At 33.8% G+C, this 17510-nt stretch overlaps 1 protein-coding gene across 7 annotated transcripts in view; it reads right to left on the bottom strand.

The window, feature by feature from the left end:
* CD46 (CD46 molecule) overlaps window positions 1-17510 on the bottom strand; it is a 61862-nt gene that overhangs the window by 11278 nt on the left and 33074 nt on the right. For 2 of the 7 annotated variants that reach the window (XM_022593514.3, XM_022593511.3), the window contains exons 6-9: window positions 7371-7553; window positions 6937-6981; window positions 6783-6827; window positions 5007-5054 (exon numbers count right to left, since the gene is read on the bottom strand). In XM_022593514.3, coding sequence (XP_022449222.1) covers window positions 5007-5054; window positions 6783-6827; window positions 6937-6981; window positions 7371-7553 — 321 coding nt within the window. The remainder of the gene's footprint in view (window positions 1-5006; window positions 5055-6782; window positions 6828-6936; window positions 6982-7370; window positions 7554-17510) is intronic. The other 5 variants (XM_022593513.3, XM_022593512.3, XM_022593516.3 and 2 more) reach the window with 5 other exon arrangements.

Raw genomic sequence — 17510 nt, 5'->3', positions numbered from 1 at the left:
ACTTAAATGTAAGACCTGAAAACATAAAACTTGTAGAAGAAAACATAGCAAATACCTTTTTTTACTTTAGCCTTAGCAATATTTTTTTGGATGTCTCCTCAGGCAAGGGAAACGAAAGTAAAAAACCAAATGGGACTACATCAAGCTAAAAAACTTTTGCACAGCAAAGAAAACTATCAACAAAATGAAAAGACCACCTATGAATAGAAGAAGATATTTGCAAACAATATATCTGACAAGGGGTTAATATCCAAAATATATAAAGAACACATACAACTCAACATCAAAACAAAACAAAGAACCCAATTTAAAATTAGGTAGAAGACCTGAATAGACATTTTTCCAAAGAAGTCATACAGATTGCCAACAGGCACATGAAAGATGTTCAACATCACTACTCATCAGGAAGTACAAATCAAAAGCACAATGATATATCACCTCACACCTGTCAGAATGGCTATCATCAAAAAGGCAACAAATAACAAATACCGGTAGGGATGTAGAGAAAAGGGAGCCTCTGTGTACTGTTAGTGGGAATGTAAATTGGTGCAGCCACTATTGAAAACAGTATGGAGATTCCTCAAAAACTTAAAAATGGAACTACCATACAAGCCAACACTGGGTATTTACCCTAAGAAAATGAAAACACTTATTTGAAAAGTATATGCACCCCTATGTTCACTGGAACATTATTTACAATAGCCAAGATATGGAAGCAAACTAAGTGCCCATCCATAGATGAATGTTACTTTGTTAAAGTTTCCTTCAATTACAAATTGGATCCTAAATTGGTTTTAAGCCCTCCTGTACACACGCACTACATCTTCTTTATCCATATATATATACACACACACACACACACACACGCATTCACACATACAATGGAATAAAAAAAGAATGAAATCTTGCCAATTGCGACAACATGGATAGACCTAGAGGGTATTATAGTAAGTGAAGCAAGTCAGACAGAGAAAGACAAATACTATATGATTTCACTCATACGTGGAATCTAACAAAACAAGTAAACATAACTAAACAGAAACAGAGTCATACATAGAACAAACAGGTGGCTGCCAGGAGGAGAGGATTCGAGGTATGGGGAGGAGAGAAATAGATGAGGGAGATTAGGAAGTAAAAACTTGCAGTTACTAAATAAATGAGTCATGGGTATGAAATGTAAGGTATGGGGAATATAGTCAATAGTTATGTAATATCTTTGTATGGTGACAGATGGTAACTAGACTTACCATGGTGATCATTTTGAAATGTATGAAAATATTAACTATGTTGTATACCAGGAACTAACATAGTGCTGTAGATCAATTATACTTCAAAAACAAACAAACAAACAAACTCATAGAAAGAGATCAGATTTGTGGTTAACAGAGTCAGAGGGTGGGAGGAAAGGGGAATTGCATGAAGGCAGTCAAAAGGTGCAATCTTCCAGTTATAAGATAAATAAGTACCAGGGATGTAATGTACAACATGATAAATATAACTAACACTGCTGTATGTTATGTAAGAAAGTTGTTAAGAGAGTAAACTCTACGAGTTCTCATCACAAGGAAAAAAAATTTCTTCTATTTCCTCAATTTTGTATTATATAAGATGACGGATGTTCACTGAACTTACTTTGGTAATCATTTCATGATGTATGTAAGCCAAATCATTATGATGTACAATGTAAACTTTATACAGTGCCATATGTCAATTATATCTCAACAGAACAAAAAAACTAAAAGGTACAGGAGGGCTTAAAAACAATTTAGAATCTGATTTGTAATAGAAGGAAACTTTAAAATAATAAAGACAATTTATAAAAAATCCATAGCTAACATCATATTCAATGGTGAAAAACGGAAAGTTTTTCCCTTAAGATAAGAAACAACCCAGGATGCCTGCATTTGCCATTTCTATTCAACATAACACTGGAAGTTCTAGACAGAGCAATTAGGCAAGTAAAAGAAATAAAAAGCGCCCAAATTGGGTAAGAAGAAATAAATGATCTCTGTTCCAGATGACATGATCTTATAAAAGGACAACTCTAAAGATTACACACACACACACACACACACACACACACACACACACCTGATATGACAAATAATTCAGCAAAGGTGGCTGCAGGCTACAAAATCAACAAACAAAAATCAGTTGCATTTCTATACATGAGCAATGAACAATACAAAAAGGAAATTAAGGAAACAATTCCATTTACAACAGTATCAAAAAGAATAAAATACTTGGGAATAAACTAACCAAGGAAGTGCAACATTCATCCAGTGAAAACTACAAAACATTGCTGAAAATAAATTAAAGACATAAATAAATGGAAAGACATCCTGTGTTCATAGATTGGAAGACTTAATATTATTAAGATGCTAATACTACACAAAGCAATCTACATATTAAATGCAACCCCTATCACCATCTTGAAAATCCATTTTGCAGAAACTGAAAAATCAAACCTATAATTCATATGGAATCAAGGGACTAGCAATAGCCAAGAAAAATATTGAAAAAGAAGAGCAAAGTTGAGAGGGCTCATACTTCCTGGTTCCAAAACATACTAAAAAGCTACAATAATCAAAACAGAGTGGTACTGGCATAGAAAAAAACACACACACTAATGGAATAGAGTAGAAAGCCCAGAAATAAACCCTTGCTTATATGGTTAAATGACTGTCAACAGGGTGCTAAGAACATTCAATGGGGAAAAATGGGGAAAGGATAATCTCTTCAACAAATGTTTCTTGGAAAACAGATATCCACATGCAAAATAGTGAAGTTGGACACTTACATCATATACAAAATTAATTCAAAAAGGATCATACAACTAAACTTAAGAGCTAAAACTTAAGACACTTAGAAGAAAACATAGAGGACAATCTTCATGATATTGGATCTGGCAATGATTTCTTAGATGTCACACCCAAAACACAGGCAACAAAAGAACAAATAGATTAACTGGACTTTACCAAAATTAAAAACCTTTGTGCTTCAAATGACACTACCAACAGAGTGAAAAGGCAATACACAGAATGGGAGAAAACATCTTCAAATAATGTATCTGATAAGAGATTAATATCCAAAATACATAATGAACTCCTAAAACTCAACAACAACAACAAAAAATTCAAAAATAGGAAACGGACTTGAGTAGACATTTCTCCAAAGATCTATAAGAGACCAATAAGCACATGAAAAGATGATCAATTACTAATCATTAGGGAAATTAAAAAATAGAAAAGCACAATGAGATACTACTTTACATGTATAAGGATGGCTATTATCAAAAAACAGAAAAATAAGTGTTGACAAAGAGGTAGAGAAATTAGAACCTATGTGTATCACTGGTGAGAATGTAAAATGGTGCAGCCACTGAGGGAGACACTAAGTTTGTTCCTCAAAAAGGGAAACACAGAATTACCATACACCTCAATGTGTTATTCAGAATAGCCAAAAGGTGGAAACAACCCAAGTGGCTATCAACAAATGAATGGATAAACAAAATATGGTATATACAAATAATGCAATATTATTCAGCCATAAAAGGGAATACAGTTCTGCTACATGTTACAAGAGGGACAAACCTTGAAAACATCATGCTAAGTGAAATAAGTCAGAAGTGATTCTACTTCTTGACCTAGAATAGTCAAATTCATAGAGATAGAAAGTAGAATATTGGTTAGCAGGGCTGAGGGGAGGGAGAATGGAGGGTTATTATTAAATGGATATAATCTTTCATTTTGAGATGATGAAAAAGTTGTGATGATAGCTAGTAGTGATGTACTTAATGCCACTGAAATGTACACTTAAAATGGTTGAAATAGTCAAAAAAAATTTTATCTAGAAAAATTAACATAGAAAATAGCCTGAACATTTCTGAAAAGGATGTCTTCTGCCAGATATTAAAACATATTATGGTACTGCCATCAAAAAATTGACTTAGTGGGGGCACAGGAATGGACAGAGATCAAGGGAACAGAGAGAAGATTAGAACACCTATGACTTTATTTAATGTACGATAAAAATTGGCACTTCAAAACAGCTGTAGAGAAGACAACTTATTCAACAAATAGTTCTACTTAGCCCTTAGATGGGGTGGGTGGAATGGATATGAACCTAATCTCATTCCACATACCATAATGAATTGCAGATAAAACAACGATTTAATGCAAATAATGCAATCAGGATGTATGGTTAAGATGTTTATATAATTTCAGCATGGGGAAGTCCTGAAGCTTTTATAAGAAGGATACACAGTCATAGCCATTAGGGAAAAGATCAGTACACCCAGCTACCTATAAATGTAAAATGCACATGTAAATTACCACTGATAGGAGAATAGTTAAATATGGTATATATTAAAGTCATCATTAAAAAGGATGGGAGTAAATCTAAAAAGAACCCCAATTCAAGACATTAAATGGAAAAAGTGAAAGCTTCAGAAAAATATGAGCAGCATAATGCCATTTTTGGTTAAGAAAAAAGAAAAAATGCCAAAATATGTATAAGTACACATATAAAGATGTTGATGTACAGAAATAAAAAGATACCCTAAACTATTAAGTGATGATTCAGGAAATGGACTAGAGAAAGAGGAGGAGAAGTAATCTTTTACTCTGTATGCTTTCATAATGTTTGAAATTTTACAAACTCATATTCATATACTATTTATGTAATTAAAAGTTATAAAAAGCAATATATATACCCAATAATATAAAATTTTAAAAGAAAACTGACTAGTAAATATAAGGCAAAAAAAAACAACCTAGAAAAAAAAGTTCATTTTAAACAGGCTTTGATGAATTCTGACAAATCAACAAGAAATATTTTAGAAACCAAATAGAAAAATGAAAAAAGGACATGAACAAATAACTGTAGAGGAAAAAAGCTCAGCTTCATTGATAATTAAATAAATGCAAATTAATATGTGACATCATTTTTCACCCATCACCCTAAAAAGTTCTAAGCAATATATGTAGAATAAAGAACTCCTGAACCTGGATGACTTGACCCCAGAGTCGTAGTTGGATGAGTAGGCTTGGAATCTGGAAAAATAAATTTGATTCAATTCTCCAGACTTATCAATACAAAATTATGGATTTACTTTTGATTTTTTAAAAAGATTATTTCTCAAATTGAATTATTTCCCAAAATGAAAAATACACATACTTCCTAAACTTTGCAATTCTACTTCTGTGAAGTTAACCTAAAATATATATTTACACAAGTACATACAAATGTATCCATAAGAATGTTCACTATGGCTTTGTATTATATAATGGAAATCCTAGAAGTTAACTAATAATAAACCATAAAAATATGTGTTCAGAATAAAGACATGAAACTTAAAAGAAATACCATCCACATAGTACCCTATTACATAATTTGTATCCTTTTCTTTTCCACTTAGTATTTTGCCCACATTTTTTCATATTTGCATAATCAGATCTACCTTATCACCATTATATGTCACTAACGATCCTTTTCATGCTCTCTAACTGATGATAAAAAATGACTGACAGTCTCATGAGGAATTTTGATTTTTGATATTTAAAAAAAAATCCCTGTAGTTTACCTTCTTTATAAATTTGTCCTCACAATTCTCTCTTCTTCAAACACTAAACTGTATCAGTGTTTTATAAATCCTTTATAAAATGCTTATGGTCAACTCTTTCAAAAGAGCCTATCAACCAACATAGTATACCACAGTACATAGTCCCAGTAGGACCATGTGAGTAAACATGGATGAGTCAATATCATCCACCAAAAGAAACATCTTTTTCCCCCCAAAACTTCACAGCCCTCACCAAGGTACTCAAGGAGATTACTGGATACCAGGTTTACGGGAATTATAAAAAGGTGTTCTAATTACCATGTTAACATGAAAAATTCCCCTCAGTCCTTAAAATATTAGGACAATAAGAAGTAAACAAATTAAAAGCCAGTAGATGACATTTGTTTGAGTCATTAAACAATGGGACACTGGAACCTATAGAAATGTTGTTACTTTAGTGAGCAGAGCCACACTGGGACCCTGAGTGCAGTCTGCCCAGGCTAATGCTCTTCCTCTCTTCCTCTTGTCTCTTGCTTCTGCTGCAACCAAAGAGAAGAAGCCAGAGATAGCAGCCCTGAAATCAGGAAGATAATTCCTTCCACCATATCAAAATAGTCTCTCAAGTCTTAGGCAGAGCAGCTATCAGTAATCCCTGCAGAACCAAACTGGTCACGGTCTGGGAAAAGAAACATAGTCCTAGACCCAGGAGATACCCTGTAAAGGTGTCAACAGATCACTTTTAAAATGAATAAATTATCAATGTCGATGATACAGAAAACACATGTTAAAAAACAGACGCCATGGACCTTCCTCTGCATTAATATTGAGTTATGCTGTAATGCATACAAGCTACCTTTAAGAGCTTTCTAGATACTAGGCACTGTGCTAAGTGCTTTAAATGGATCCCATTTTAAATTTACTACCACTCAGTAAGGAAGGTTTTAAATCATCCACCAAAAAAACCATCTTTTAATTATTTTACATGTAAGTAAACATGCTTAAAGTTTACTTAACTTGCCACCTGCTTATATCTGCAGACTACTGCAAATAATTTTAAAGTCACTAAATGTAACAACTAAAATGGCTGTTAATATGTTCCTTCTCCCTTTCATTCCTAAAATTGATGAATGAGTGTAAATCATAGGAATTTAAAAGATTTTGAAAAAAATCACAAGGAATGTAAAGGATTTTGAAATATATAAGCAGGAAGTTACTAGACCTGAGACACTGGAAATTGGAGGTTGGGAACTGGGAGGAGTTGACACTGGAAAACAAAAAAAAATGTAGATTGGATCAAACACTTGGGAGTTGCTAGTATTTTCACCAAGAATCTAAAAGACTTTTGAAAAAATATATGCAGGTAGTTACTAAACCTAAGGCACTGGAAATTGGAGGCTGGGTCCTAGGAGTAGTTGACTCTGGAAAACAAAATAATGTAGACTGAATAAAAAACTTGGGCATTATTATTTTCTTTTCATTAATATGAATTATGCCTTTCACTCTTATTTAGGTAAAACTTCCTATGCTTCAATTTACTCTGAAAAATGATTGCTATTCATTTTTACATGTAAAAAATGTGAAACAAGAGAAATTTATATACATGTGTGATGTACATGAAATGCTAAGACCCTATAATGACATCCAAAATCGCAACAGCAGATTTCTTTGTAAATTTGAAGTCATACAACTATCATAGGAATGAATACAAGACAGTTAAATATGAAAATTGTTTCTTTTCTATTATTCTGTATCATTGATATTTAATGTCAAAGAAAAAAAAAACAAAGGAAAACGACAATATTTATACCTTTAATACATGTTGGTATCTCAGGCTCCCAAGTACTGTTCGCACTACAGACAATTGTGTTGCTGCCATTAAGCTTAAAACCCTCATTGCATCTATATACAATCGTTGCTTTGTAGTAAAATTTTGATCCATGTCCTGAGACTATCATTCCATTTTCAACGTATGGATGTACACATTTGACCACTGAAAAATGGAGAAATTCCAGAGTTAATGGAAAGCTGCTTTCACATAGGACCAGAAAAACTAGTGCAAAGTAATAATTTCCAGTGGAAAGAAAGAGGAAAGGAATGAAAAGATGTTAATTGGAAAAAAAAAAAAAGACTTTGTGCATTTGAATTCCAGGGAACAGATCTGGAGAAGTCTAATAACCTTTTCCCACCTAAAACAGACTGTCATTATAGTTTATTTGCTTCCCTACATTTTCTTTCCATTATTGACAAGTTTTGAGAAAGGTCTGAGTACCAGACACAAATTCAGGGTAAGTTCAAAAGAAACTTTCAATGCTCTTTAGCTCTAGGATTTTTTTAAGATCATGCTGACACTAACTGCGGTACCCTGCTTTTTAAGAAAGGCAGCAAAAACTTTTCTTAGAAGGTAATATCTGAGCTCAAATTTAGAAGTTGAAAAGAAGCTAGCCATGCCAAGATATGAAAAAGAAAGTTCTCAGGTGACAACAACACAGAGGAACTGGGATGTTCAAGAAGTACAAAGGCCAGCGGAGTTAGGGGAGTGTTTTCCAAACATTCTGGACTGTAACCCAGAGATCAAGAAATACATCTTACATTGTAAACCAGTATATAAACAAACAGGCCTGAGATAATGTTAAAAGTTAATACTTAGCCCTCACACCAGTGTACTCTGCTATTTCCCATTCTACTCTACTTCTTAAAAAGTAAAATACTCATCCTGACCCTCTAGGATTCACGATCCATTAATGGGTTTGGCAGTATTTGGGAAAAAACAAAATCAAGAAACACTGGGCTGGGCAGTGAGTTCAAGAGAACATCTTATGAGATTAAATCTGAGTAATAGACGAGGGCCAGATAATATACTGCCTTTTAAACCAGAAGAGTGTCCTTTCTCCTTTCTTTTGGGTCTGAATTTCCATCAGGTATTATTTCTCTTCAGCCAGGAGAACTTCCTTATCAATTCTTATAGTCCAGGTTGGCTAATGACAAATTCTCTTAGCTTTTGTTTATCTGAAACTGTTTTTATTTCATCTTCAGTTCTGAAAGATTTCTCTTTGACAGAGAATTCTAGGCTAACTGTTTTTTCTTTCAGCACATTAGCAGAAATTATTGTCTTGTAGTTTCAACAGTTCCTTAACAAAAGTCAGCTGTCATGTCATTCTTACTTTGGGGTGAGGAGAGAGAGGATGTAATATATTTGTGTTTTGTTTTTTGTTTTTCCCTCTCACTGGCTACTTTTTCTTTTGTTTTCAGTAGTTTTACCATGTTGTGTTTAGTTTAGTAGCAGTTTCTTGGTAAATTTTTGAAATTTATTCTGCTACGGTCAGTGAATTTCCCAGACCTGTGGGGTTGTTGTTTTGGATCAAATTTAGATAATTTTTGGCCAGTATTTATTGAAATGATTTTCTACATTTTTCTTTCTCGTCTCTTCTGAAACTCCAGTTACATGTATGTTTGACTCTTTGCTTTTTCTCCCAAATGTCTTTCTCTCTGTTTCTTATTTTAATCTTTTTTTTCAAATCATGGTGGATTTCTATTGCTCTGTCACTGATATTTTTCACTGTTGGGCCAATATGCTCTTAATTGTACCTAATGATTTTCTTCTAAGTTAGGTTTACTACTAGATAACAAAGTACATACAGTAAATCTCACCCTTTTAAGTGTACAGCTGTATTAGTTTTGATCAATTCAAATAACCATGTAATTACCTGCACAATAACAAAAGTTCCATTATCTCCAAATACTTCCTTATGCCACTTTGTAATCAACCCTCCCGAACTTTCGACCACCTTATCCAACCAGCCAACCACTAATCTGTTTTCTGTCCCTATAATGTTGCTTTTCCAGCATGTCATAATGGGATCACAGCCTCTGAGTATGGCTTATTTCACTTAGCATAATGCATTTGAGATTCATTCCTGCTGTTGCATGATTCAGGAGTTCATTTCTTTTTATTGCAGAGTATTACTCCATTGTATGGATGTGGTATAGGCTGTTCATCCATTACCAGATGAAGGACATGTGGGCTAATTCCAGTGTGGAATGATTATGACTAATGCTGCTGTGAATATTCTCATGCAGGTTTCTATATAAACATACCTTTTTACTTATGTTGCTGAGTTGTATGGTAAATGTATATTTAACCTTATAAGGAATTGCCAAATTGTGTTCCATAATGTTCATGCCACTTTGCATTCTTACCAGCAATGTATTAGAGCTCCAATTGCTCCATATACTTGCCAGTTAATGGTATTGTTAGTTTTCAGGGTTTTTTTTTTTTAAATTTCAGCCATTCTAATAGCTGTTTAGTGATACCTCACTATGGTATTAAATTCCATTCTGTAATTACTAATGATATCAAGCAACTTTTCATGTACTTTTTTGGCATACATATGTCTTCTTTGGTGAAACGAATCTATTCAAATATGTTGCCCATCTTAAAAAAATTGGGTTCTTTTCTTATTGTGTTTTGAGAGTTACTTATATATTGTATACAAGTCCATTAGCAGATATGTATTTTGCAAATATTTTCTCCCAGTCTGTGGCTCATTTTATTCATTCTTTGAACAGTGTAGTTGAAGCAGAAGTTTTGAGTTTTTAATAAGTCCAATTAATATTTTTTCTTTAAAGAAGAAGGATCATGCTTTTAGGATTGATTTAAGAAATCTTTGGCTAAGGCAGAAATATTTTCTACGTTTTCTAGTAAAAGCCTTATGGTTTTAGGTTTTACATTTAAGTCTGGTTCATTGTAAGTAAATGTCTATGGTGCTAACATAGGTTGAGGTGCTTTCTTTTTTCTGTGCATAATGTATATCGAATTGAGCCTGTACATTTACCATTTTTCCAATGAATTGTTTGTATATCTGTGATGAAATCAAGTGGACATATTTGAAAGGGTCTATTTCTGGACACTTATTCTGTTCCACTGCTCTACATGGCTATCCTTTCACCAATACCACACTGTCTTGATTATATTCCTTACAGCATGGTTTATAAGAAGTCTTGACATCAGGTAGAACAAGACGTCTATAATTTTTTTTCAAATTTGTATTGACTATTCTAGTTCTTTTATCTTTCTAAATAAATTGTAGAGCCTGTTTGTCAAGTTCTGCTGGGATTCTATGGGATTGTGTTGAATTTAAAGATCAATTACTGACATCTTTATTATATTGTGTCTTCTAATCCATGACCACTGAATTTTCTCTATTTATTAAGGTCTTCTTTAATTTCTTCTATAAGTGTTTAGTTGTTTTTACCATTTAAATATTTCACATACATTGCTAGATTTATATGCAAGTATTTCATGTTTTGGAGCTGGTATAAACAGTACTTGAAAATTTTCAATTTCTAATGGTGTTTTACTAGTTTATAGATATACTGTCGATTTCTGTATGTTGATCGTGTATCTTGCAACCTTGCTAAAACTTCAGCCATTCAAGTTTTCTACAAAAGCAATCGTCATAAGTGAATGAAGTCTATTTTATTTCTTACTCTCCAATATGTATGCCTTATTGTACTCTCTAGGAACTCCAATGCAATGCCGAATAGACATCCTTATCTTGTTCCACTTTAAGTAAAAATAAACTACTCTTTTACTATTAAGTATAATGTTAGCTGGGGAATTTTTTTTTTTTTTTTTTTTTGCGGAGCACAGGCTCTGGACGCGCAGGCTCGGCGGCCATGGCTCACGGGCCCAGCTGCTCCGCGGCATGTGGGATCTTCCTGTACCGGGGCACGAACCCGTGCCCCCTGCATCGGCAGGCGGACTCTCAACCACTGTGCCACCAGGGAAGCCCCAGCTGGGGAACTTTTATGGGTGCCTTTTGTCAGCTTCAGGTAGTTCCCTTATATCCTTATTTGCTGAGTTTTATAATGAAAAGATGATAAATTCTGTCATATACTCTTTTTTCTTTTACATCTATTAAGGTGATCATGTGTGGTTTTATTTTGTTTTTGTTTTTTGGCACATGCTAGAAGATTTAATCTTTAAAATAAACATTAAGTTAGGCATTCTATTTGCAGGAGAAACTGACATTCAAAGAAGTTAAATAACTTACAGAGCTAATGGGAAGTGGAGACAGAATTGTCCAATATATTCAAGGGAAGGTTTGTCTAAGCAAATGGCTCTGGGCTCAAATAAGGGAGGATATGCAGCATACTCTAAGCTCTCATTAGTTCTCTCTTTTTTTTTTTGAATTTTATTTATTCATTTTTTTATACAGCAGGTTCTAATTACTTATCTATTTTATACATATTAGTGTACACATGTCAATCCCAATCTCCCAATTCATCACACCACACCGCCCTCCTCCCAACTTTTCCCCCTTTGTGTCCATACTTTTGTTTTTTACATCTGTGTCTCTATTTCTGCCTTGCAAACCAGTTCATCTGTACCATTTTTCTAGATTCCACATATATGCGTTAATATATGATATTTGTTTTTCTCTTTCTGACTTACTTCACTCTGTATGACAGTCTCTAGGTCCATCCACGTCTCTACAAATGACCCAACTTCGCCCCTTTTTATGGCTGAGTAATATTCCACTGTATATATGTACCACCTCTTCTTTATCCATTCATCTGTTGATGGACATTTAGGTTGCTTCCATGACCTGGCTATTGTAAACAGTGCTGCAATGAACATCGGGGTGCATGTGTCTTTTTGTTTTTGTTTGAATTTTATTTTATTTTGTTTTTATACAGCAGGTTCTTATTAGTCATCAATTTTATACACATCAGTGTATACATGTCAATCCCAATTGCCCAATTCATCATACCTCCACCCCCACCCCCTGCTGCTTTCCTCCCTTGGTGTCCATACGTTTGTTCTCTAAATCTGTGTCTCAATTTCTGCCCTGCAAACCAGTTCATCTGTACCATTTTTCCAGGTTCCACATATATGCGTTAATATGTGATATCTGTTTTTCTCTTTCTGACTTACTTCACTCTGTATAACAGTCTCTAGATTCATCCACGTCTCTACAAATGACCCAATTTCGTTCCTTTTTATGGCTGAGTAATATTCCATTGTATATATGTACCACATCTCCTTTATCCATTCATCTGTCAATGGACATTTAGGTTGCTTCCATGACCTGGCTATTGTAAATAGTGCTTCAATGAACACTGGGGTGCATGTGTCTTTTTGAATTAGGGTTTTCTCTGGGTATATGCTCAGTAGTGGGATTGCTGGATCATATGGTAATTCTATTTTTAGCTTTTTAAGGAACCTCCATACTGTTCTCCATAGTGGCTGTATCAATTTACATTCCCACCAACAGTGCAAGAGGGTTCCCTTTTCTCCACACCCTCTCCAGCATTTGTTGTTTGTAGATTTTGTGATGATGACCATTCTAACTGGTGTGAGGTGATACCTCACTGCAGTTTTGATTTGCAGTTCTCTAATAATTAGTGATGTTGAGCAGCTTTTCATGTGCCTTTTGTCCATCTGTATGTCTTCTTTGGAGAAATGTCTATTTAGGTCTCCTGCCCATTTTTTGATTGGGTTGTTTTTTTAATATTGAGCTGCATGAGCTGTTTATATATTTTGGGGATTAATACTTTGTCCATTGATTCATCTGCAACTATTTCCTCCATTCTGAGGGTTGTCTTTTTCTCTTTTTTATAGTTTCCTTTGTTGTGCAAAAGCTTTTAACTTTCATTAGGTCCCATTTGTTTATTTTTGGTTTTATTTCCATTTCTCTAGGAGGTGGTCAAAAAAGATCTTGCTATGATTTATGTCAGAGTGTTCTTCCTATGTTTTCCTCTAAGAGTTTTATAGTGCCTGGTCATACATTTAGGCCTTTAATCCATTTTGAGTTTATTTTGTGTACGTTAGGGAGTGTTCTAATTTCATTCTTTTACATGTAGGTGGCCAGTTTTCCTAGCATCACTTATTGAAGAGACTGTCTTTTCTCCATTGTATATCCTTGCCTCCTTTGTCATAGATTAGCTGACCATAGATGTGTGAGTTTATCTCAGGGCTTTCTATCCTGTTCCATTGATCTATACTTCTGTTTTTTATGCCAGTACCATATTGTCTTGATTACTATAACTTTGTAGTATACTCTCAAGTCAGGGAGTCTGATTCCTCCAGGTCCATTTTTTTCCCTCAAGGTTGCTTCGGCTATTCAGGGACTTTTGTTTCTCCATACAAATTTTAAGATTTTTTGTTCTAGTTCTCTAAAAAATGTCATTGGTAATTTGATAGGGATTGCATTGAATCTGTAGATGGCTTTCAGTAGTATAGTCATTTCCACAATTTGATTCTTCCAATCCAAGAACTTGGTGTATCTCTCCATCTGTGTCACCTTTGATTTCTTTCATCAGTGTCTTATAGTTTTCTGAGTACAGGTCTTTTACCTCCTTAGGTAGGTTTATTCCTAGTTATTTTATTCTTTTTGTTGCACTTGTGAATGGGATTGTTTCCTTAATTTCTCTTTCTGATCTTTCGTTGTTAGTGTATAGGAATGCAAGAGTGTTTTTTTTTTTTCTTCTTCAAAGTTTCTTGATATGGTAAATTGCACTGATTAATTTTCAAATTTGAATCATCCATGAACTCATGGAATAAATCCTACTTAATTACGATGTATTATTTTTTATAGGCAAGGATTTGATTTATTAATATTTTAAGAAGTTTTAGTTCTATGCCCATTTTGGATATTGTCTGTAATTTTCTTGCAATGTTTCTGTCTGGTTTTGGTATCAGAGCAATGCTGTCCTCATGAAATGAGTTAAGAAGTATTCCTATCTCTTTTAGTTTTCTTGAAAACTTTGTGTAGGGCTACTACTATTTATTCCTTAAATGTTTGGTATAATTCCCCAGTGAGGACATGGGCCTGCAGTACACTTCATGAGAAGGTTTTTTATAATTTTTTATTGAAGTATAGGTGACTTACAATATTGCGTTAGTTTCAGGTATACAGCATAGTGATTTGTTGTTTGGTTATTCTTTAGATTATATTCCATTACAGGTTATTACAAGATATTGGATATAATTCCCTGTGCTACAGAGCAAATACTTGTTGCTTTTTTATTTTACGTATAGTAGTTTGTATCTGTTAATCCCATGCCCCTAATTTGTTGCCCCCCTTCTTTTTCCCTTTGGTAATCATAAGTTTGTTTTCTACATCTGTGAGTCTGTTTCTGTTTTGTATATAGAATCATTTGTATTATTTTTTTGATTCCACATACAGCTGATATCATATAGTATTTGTCTTTCTGTCTTACTTACTTCACTAAGCATAAAATTCTCTATGTCCATCCATGTTGCTAAAATGTAACTATTTTATTCTTTTTTTAACGCTAAGTAATGTGCCAATACACACACATACAGACACAAAGACACACACACACAGACACACAGACACACACACACAGACACATACACACACACAAAACATCTTCTCAATTCAATCACCTGTTGATGGGTACCTGGGTTACTTCTATGTCTTGGCTATTGTAAACAGTGTTGCTATGAACATTGGGAGTGCATGTGCCTTTTTGAATTAGAGTTTTCGCTTTTTCCAGACATATACCCAGGAGTGGGATTACTGGATCATAGCTCTATTTTTAGTCTTTTAAGTAACCTCCAGACTGTCTTCTTTACTGGCTGCATCACTTTACGTTCCCACCAACAGTGCAAGAGGGTGCCCTTTTCTCCACACCCTCTCCAACATTTATTATTTATAGACTTTTTGATGACAGCCATTCTGACTAGTGGTAACACCTTGTGGTTTTGATTTGCATTTCTCTAATAATTAGTGATGTTGAGCATCTTTTCATATACACGTAGGCAATCTGTATGTCTTCTTTAGAGAAACGTCTATTTAGGTCTTCTACCCATTTTTTGATTGTGTTGTTTGTTTTCTTAATATTGAGTTGTATGAGCTGTTTGTGTACTCTGGATATTAACCTCTTGTCATTTGCATCATTTGCAAATATTTTCTCTCATTCCATAGGTTGTCTTTTGGTTTTGTTGATGGTTTCCTTTGCTGTGCAGAAGCTTTTAAGTTTGATTAGGTCCCATTTGTTTACTTTTGCTTTTGTTTCTTTTGCCTTGGGACACTGACCTAAGAAAATATTGCTACAACTTTTGTCAGAGTGTTTTGCCTATGTCTTATGGTGTCAGGTCTTACATTTAGGCCTTTACACAATTTGAGTTTATTTTTGTATATGGTGTGAGGGAATGTTCTAATTTCATTGTATTACATGTAGCTGTCCAGCTTTCATAAGACCACTTGTTGAAGAGACTGCCTTTTCTCCATTGTATATTCTTGCCTCCTTTGTTGTAGATTAATTGACCATAGGTGCATGGGTTTATTTCTGGGTTCTCTACTCTGTTCCATTGAACTACCATGGAGTAGGTTCTCTACTCCATTGATCTACATGTCTGTTTTTGTGCCAATACCATGCTGCTTTGATTACTGTACCTCTGTAGTATAGTCTAAAGTCAAGGAAGGGTTATATCTTGAGCTTTCTTCTGTTTTCTCAGTATTGCTTTGGTAATTCTGGGTCTTTTATGGTTCCATATAAATTTTAGGATTATTTGTTCTAGTTCTGTGAACAATGTCACAGGTATTTTTATAAGGATTGCATTAAATCTGTAGATTGGTTTGGGTAGTATGGCCATTTTAGCAATATTAATTCTTCCAATCCAAGAGCACAGTATATTTTTTCCATTTCTCTGAATCATGTTCATATTCCTTTATCAATGTTTTATAGTTTTCAGTGTATAGGTCTTTCACTTCATTGGTTAAGTCTATTCCTAGGTTTTCTTTTGTTTGTTTTTAGATGCAATTTTAAATGGAATTTTTTTTTAACTTACTCTTTCTGACATTTCATTATTAGGGTAAAGAAACACAACAGATTTCTGTATATTCATTGTGTATTCTCTTACCTTGCTGAATTCATATATTAGTTCCAACAGTTTTTTATAGAGTAGCATTCTCTATATAGAGTATTATGTCATCTGTAAATAGTGACAGTTTTACTTATTCCTTTCTATTTTGGATAGCTTTTATTTCTTTTTATTTTCTGACTTCCAACACTATGTTGAATAGAAGTCATGAGAGTGGGCATACTTGTCTTGTTCCTGAATTTCAGGAAGGCTTTCAGCTTCTGACCTTTGAGTATTATGTTGGCTGTGGGTTTGTCATAAATCACCTTTATTATGTTGAGGTATGTTCCTGCTATACCCACCTCCATGAGGGTTTTTATCATGAATGGATGTTGAATTTTGTCAAATGCTATTTATGCATTTGACAAAATTTCCTTCTGCACAAGGATGGTTCAACATACAGAAATCAATCAATGTGATATACCACAATAACAAAAGGAAAGACAAAATCTACATGCAAGAAGGTTTAAGTTGTCAAATTTACAGGCATAAAGTTGTTTGTTTTATTCCCTTACTGTTCTTTAAATGTCTGCAGTATATGTAGTGACCTCCTCTTTTTCACTCTTGATACTGGTTATTTGTATCTTCTGTTTTCCTGTCAAACTACCTATAGGTTTACCCATTTTATCAATCTTCTCCAAGAAGCAGGTATTGATTTGATTCTCTCTATATTATTTCTCTTTTCAATATCATTGATTTTTTTCTCTGTCTTTATTATTTCCTATTGGAGTTTAAGCTGCTCTTTTTTTTTAGTTCCTTACGGTAGAAGTTCAGATTATTGATTTGAGACTTTTCTTTTTCCAATATAAGTATTTCATGGTTTAAATATCCTTCTAAGCAATGCTTTTGCTGTACCCCACAAGTTCTGATATTTTGATATGCTGTGTTTCATTTTTATTATATTCGAAGCACTTTCTAATTTCCCTTGTTAGTACTTTGTCTTTGATTCATTTATTAGTTGTAAGTGTCTGCATAATTTTCAAATATTTTGGGATATTCTAGATTTACGTTTTGATTTCTACATTCATCCCAGTTTGATCAGATACTGTACTC

Source organism: Delphinapterus leucas, chromosome 1 (assembly GCF_059928025.1).
Source record: "Delphinapterus leucas isolate spDelLeu-1000000601 "Yukka" chromosome 1, BTC_Dleu_Yukka2, whole genome shotgun sequence".
In the NCBI taxonomy this organism is placed as follows: Eukaryota; Metazoa; Chordata; class Mammalia; order Artiodactyla; family Monodontidae; genus Delphinapterus; species Delphinapterus leucas.
The sequence above is the reverse complement of the archived record's forward strand: the minus strand, read 5'-3'. Positions and strand labels throughout refer to the sequence as shown.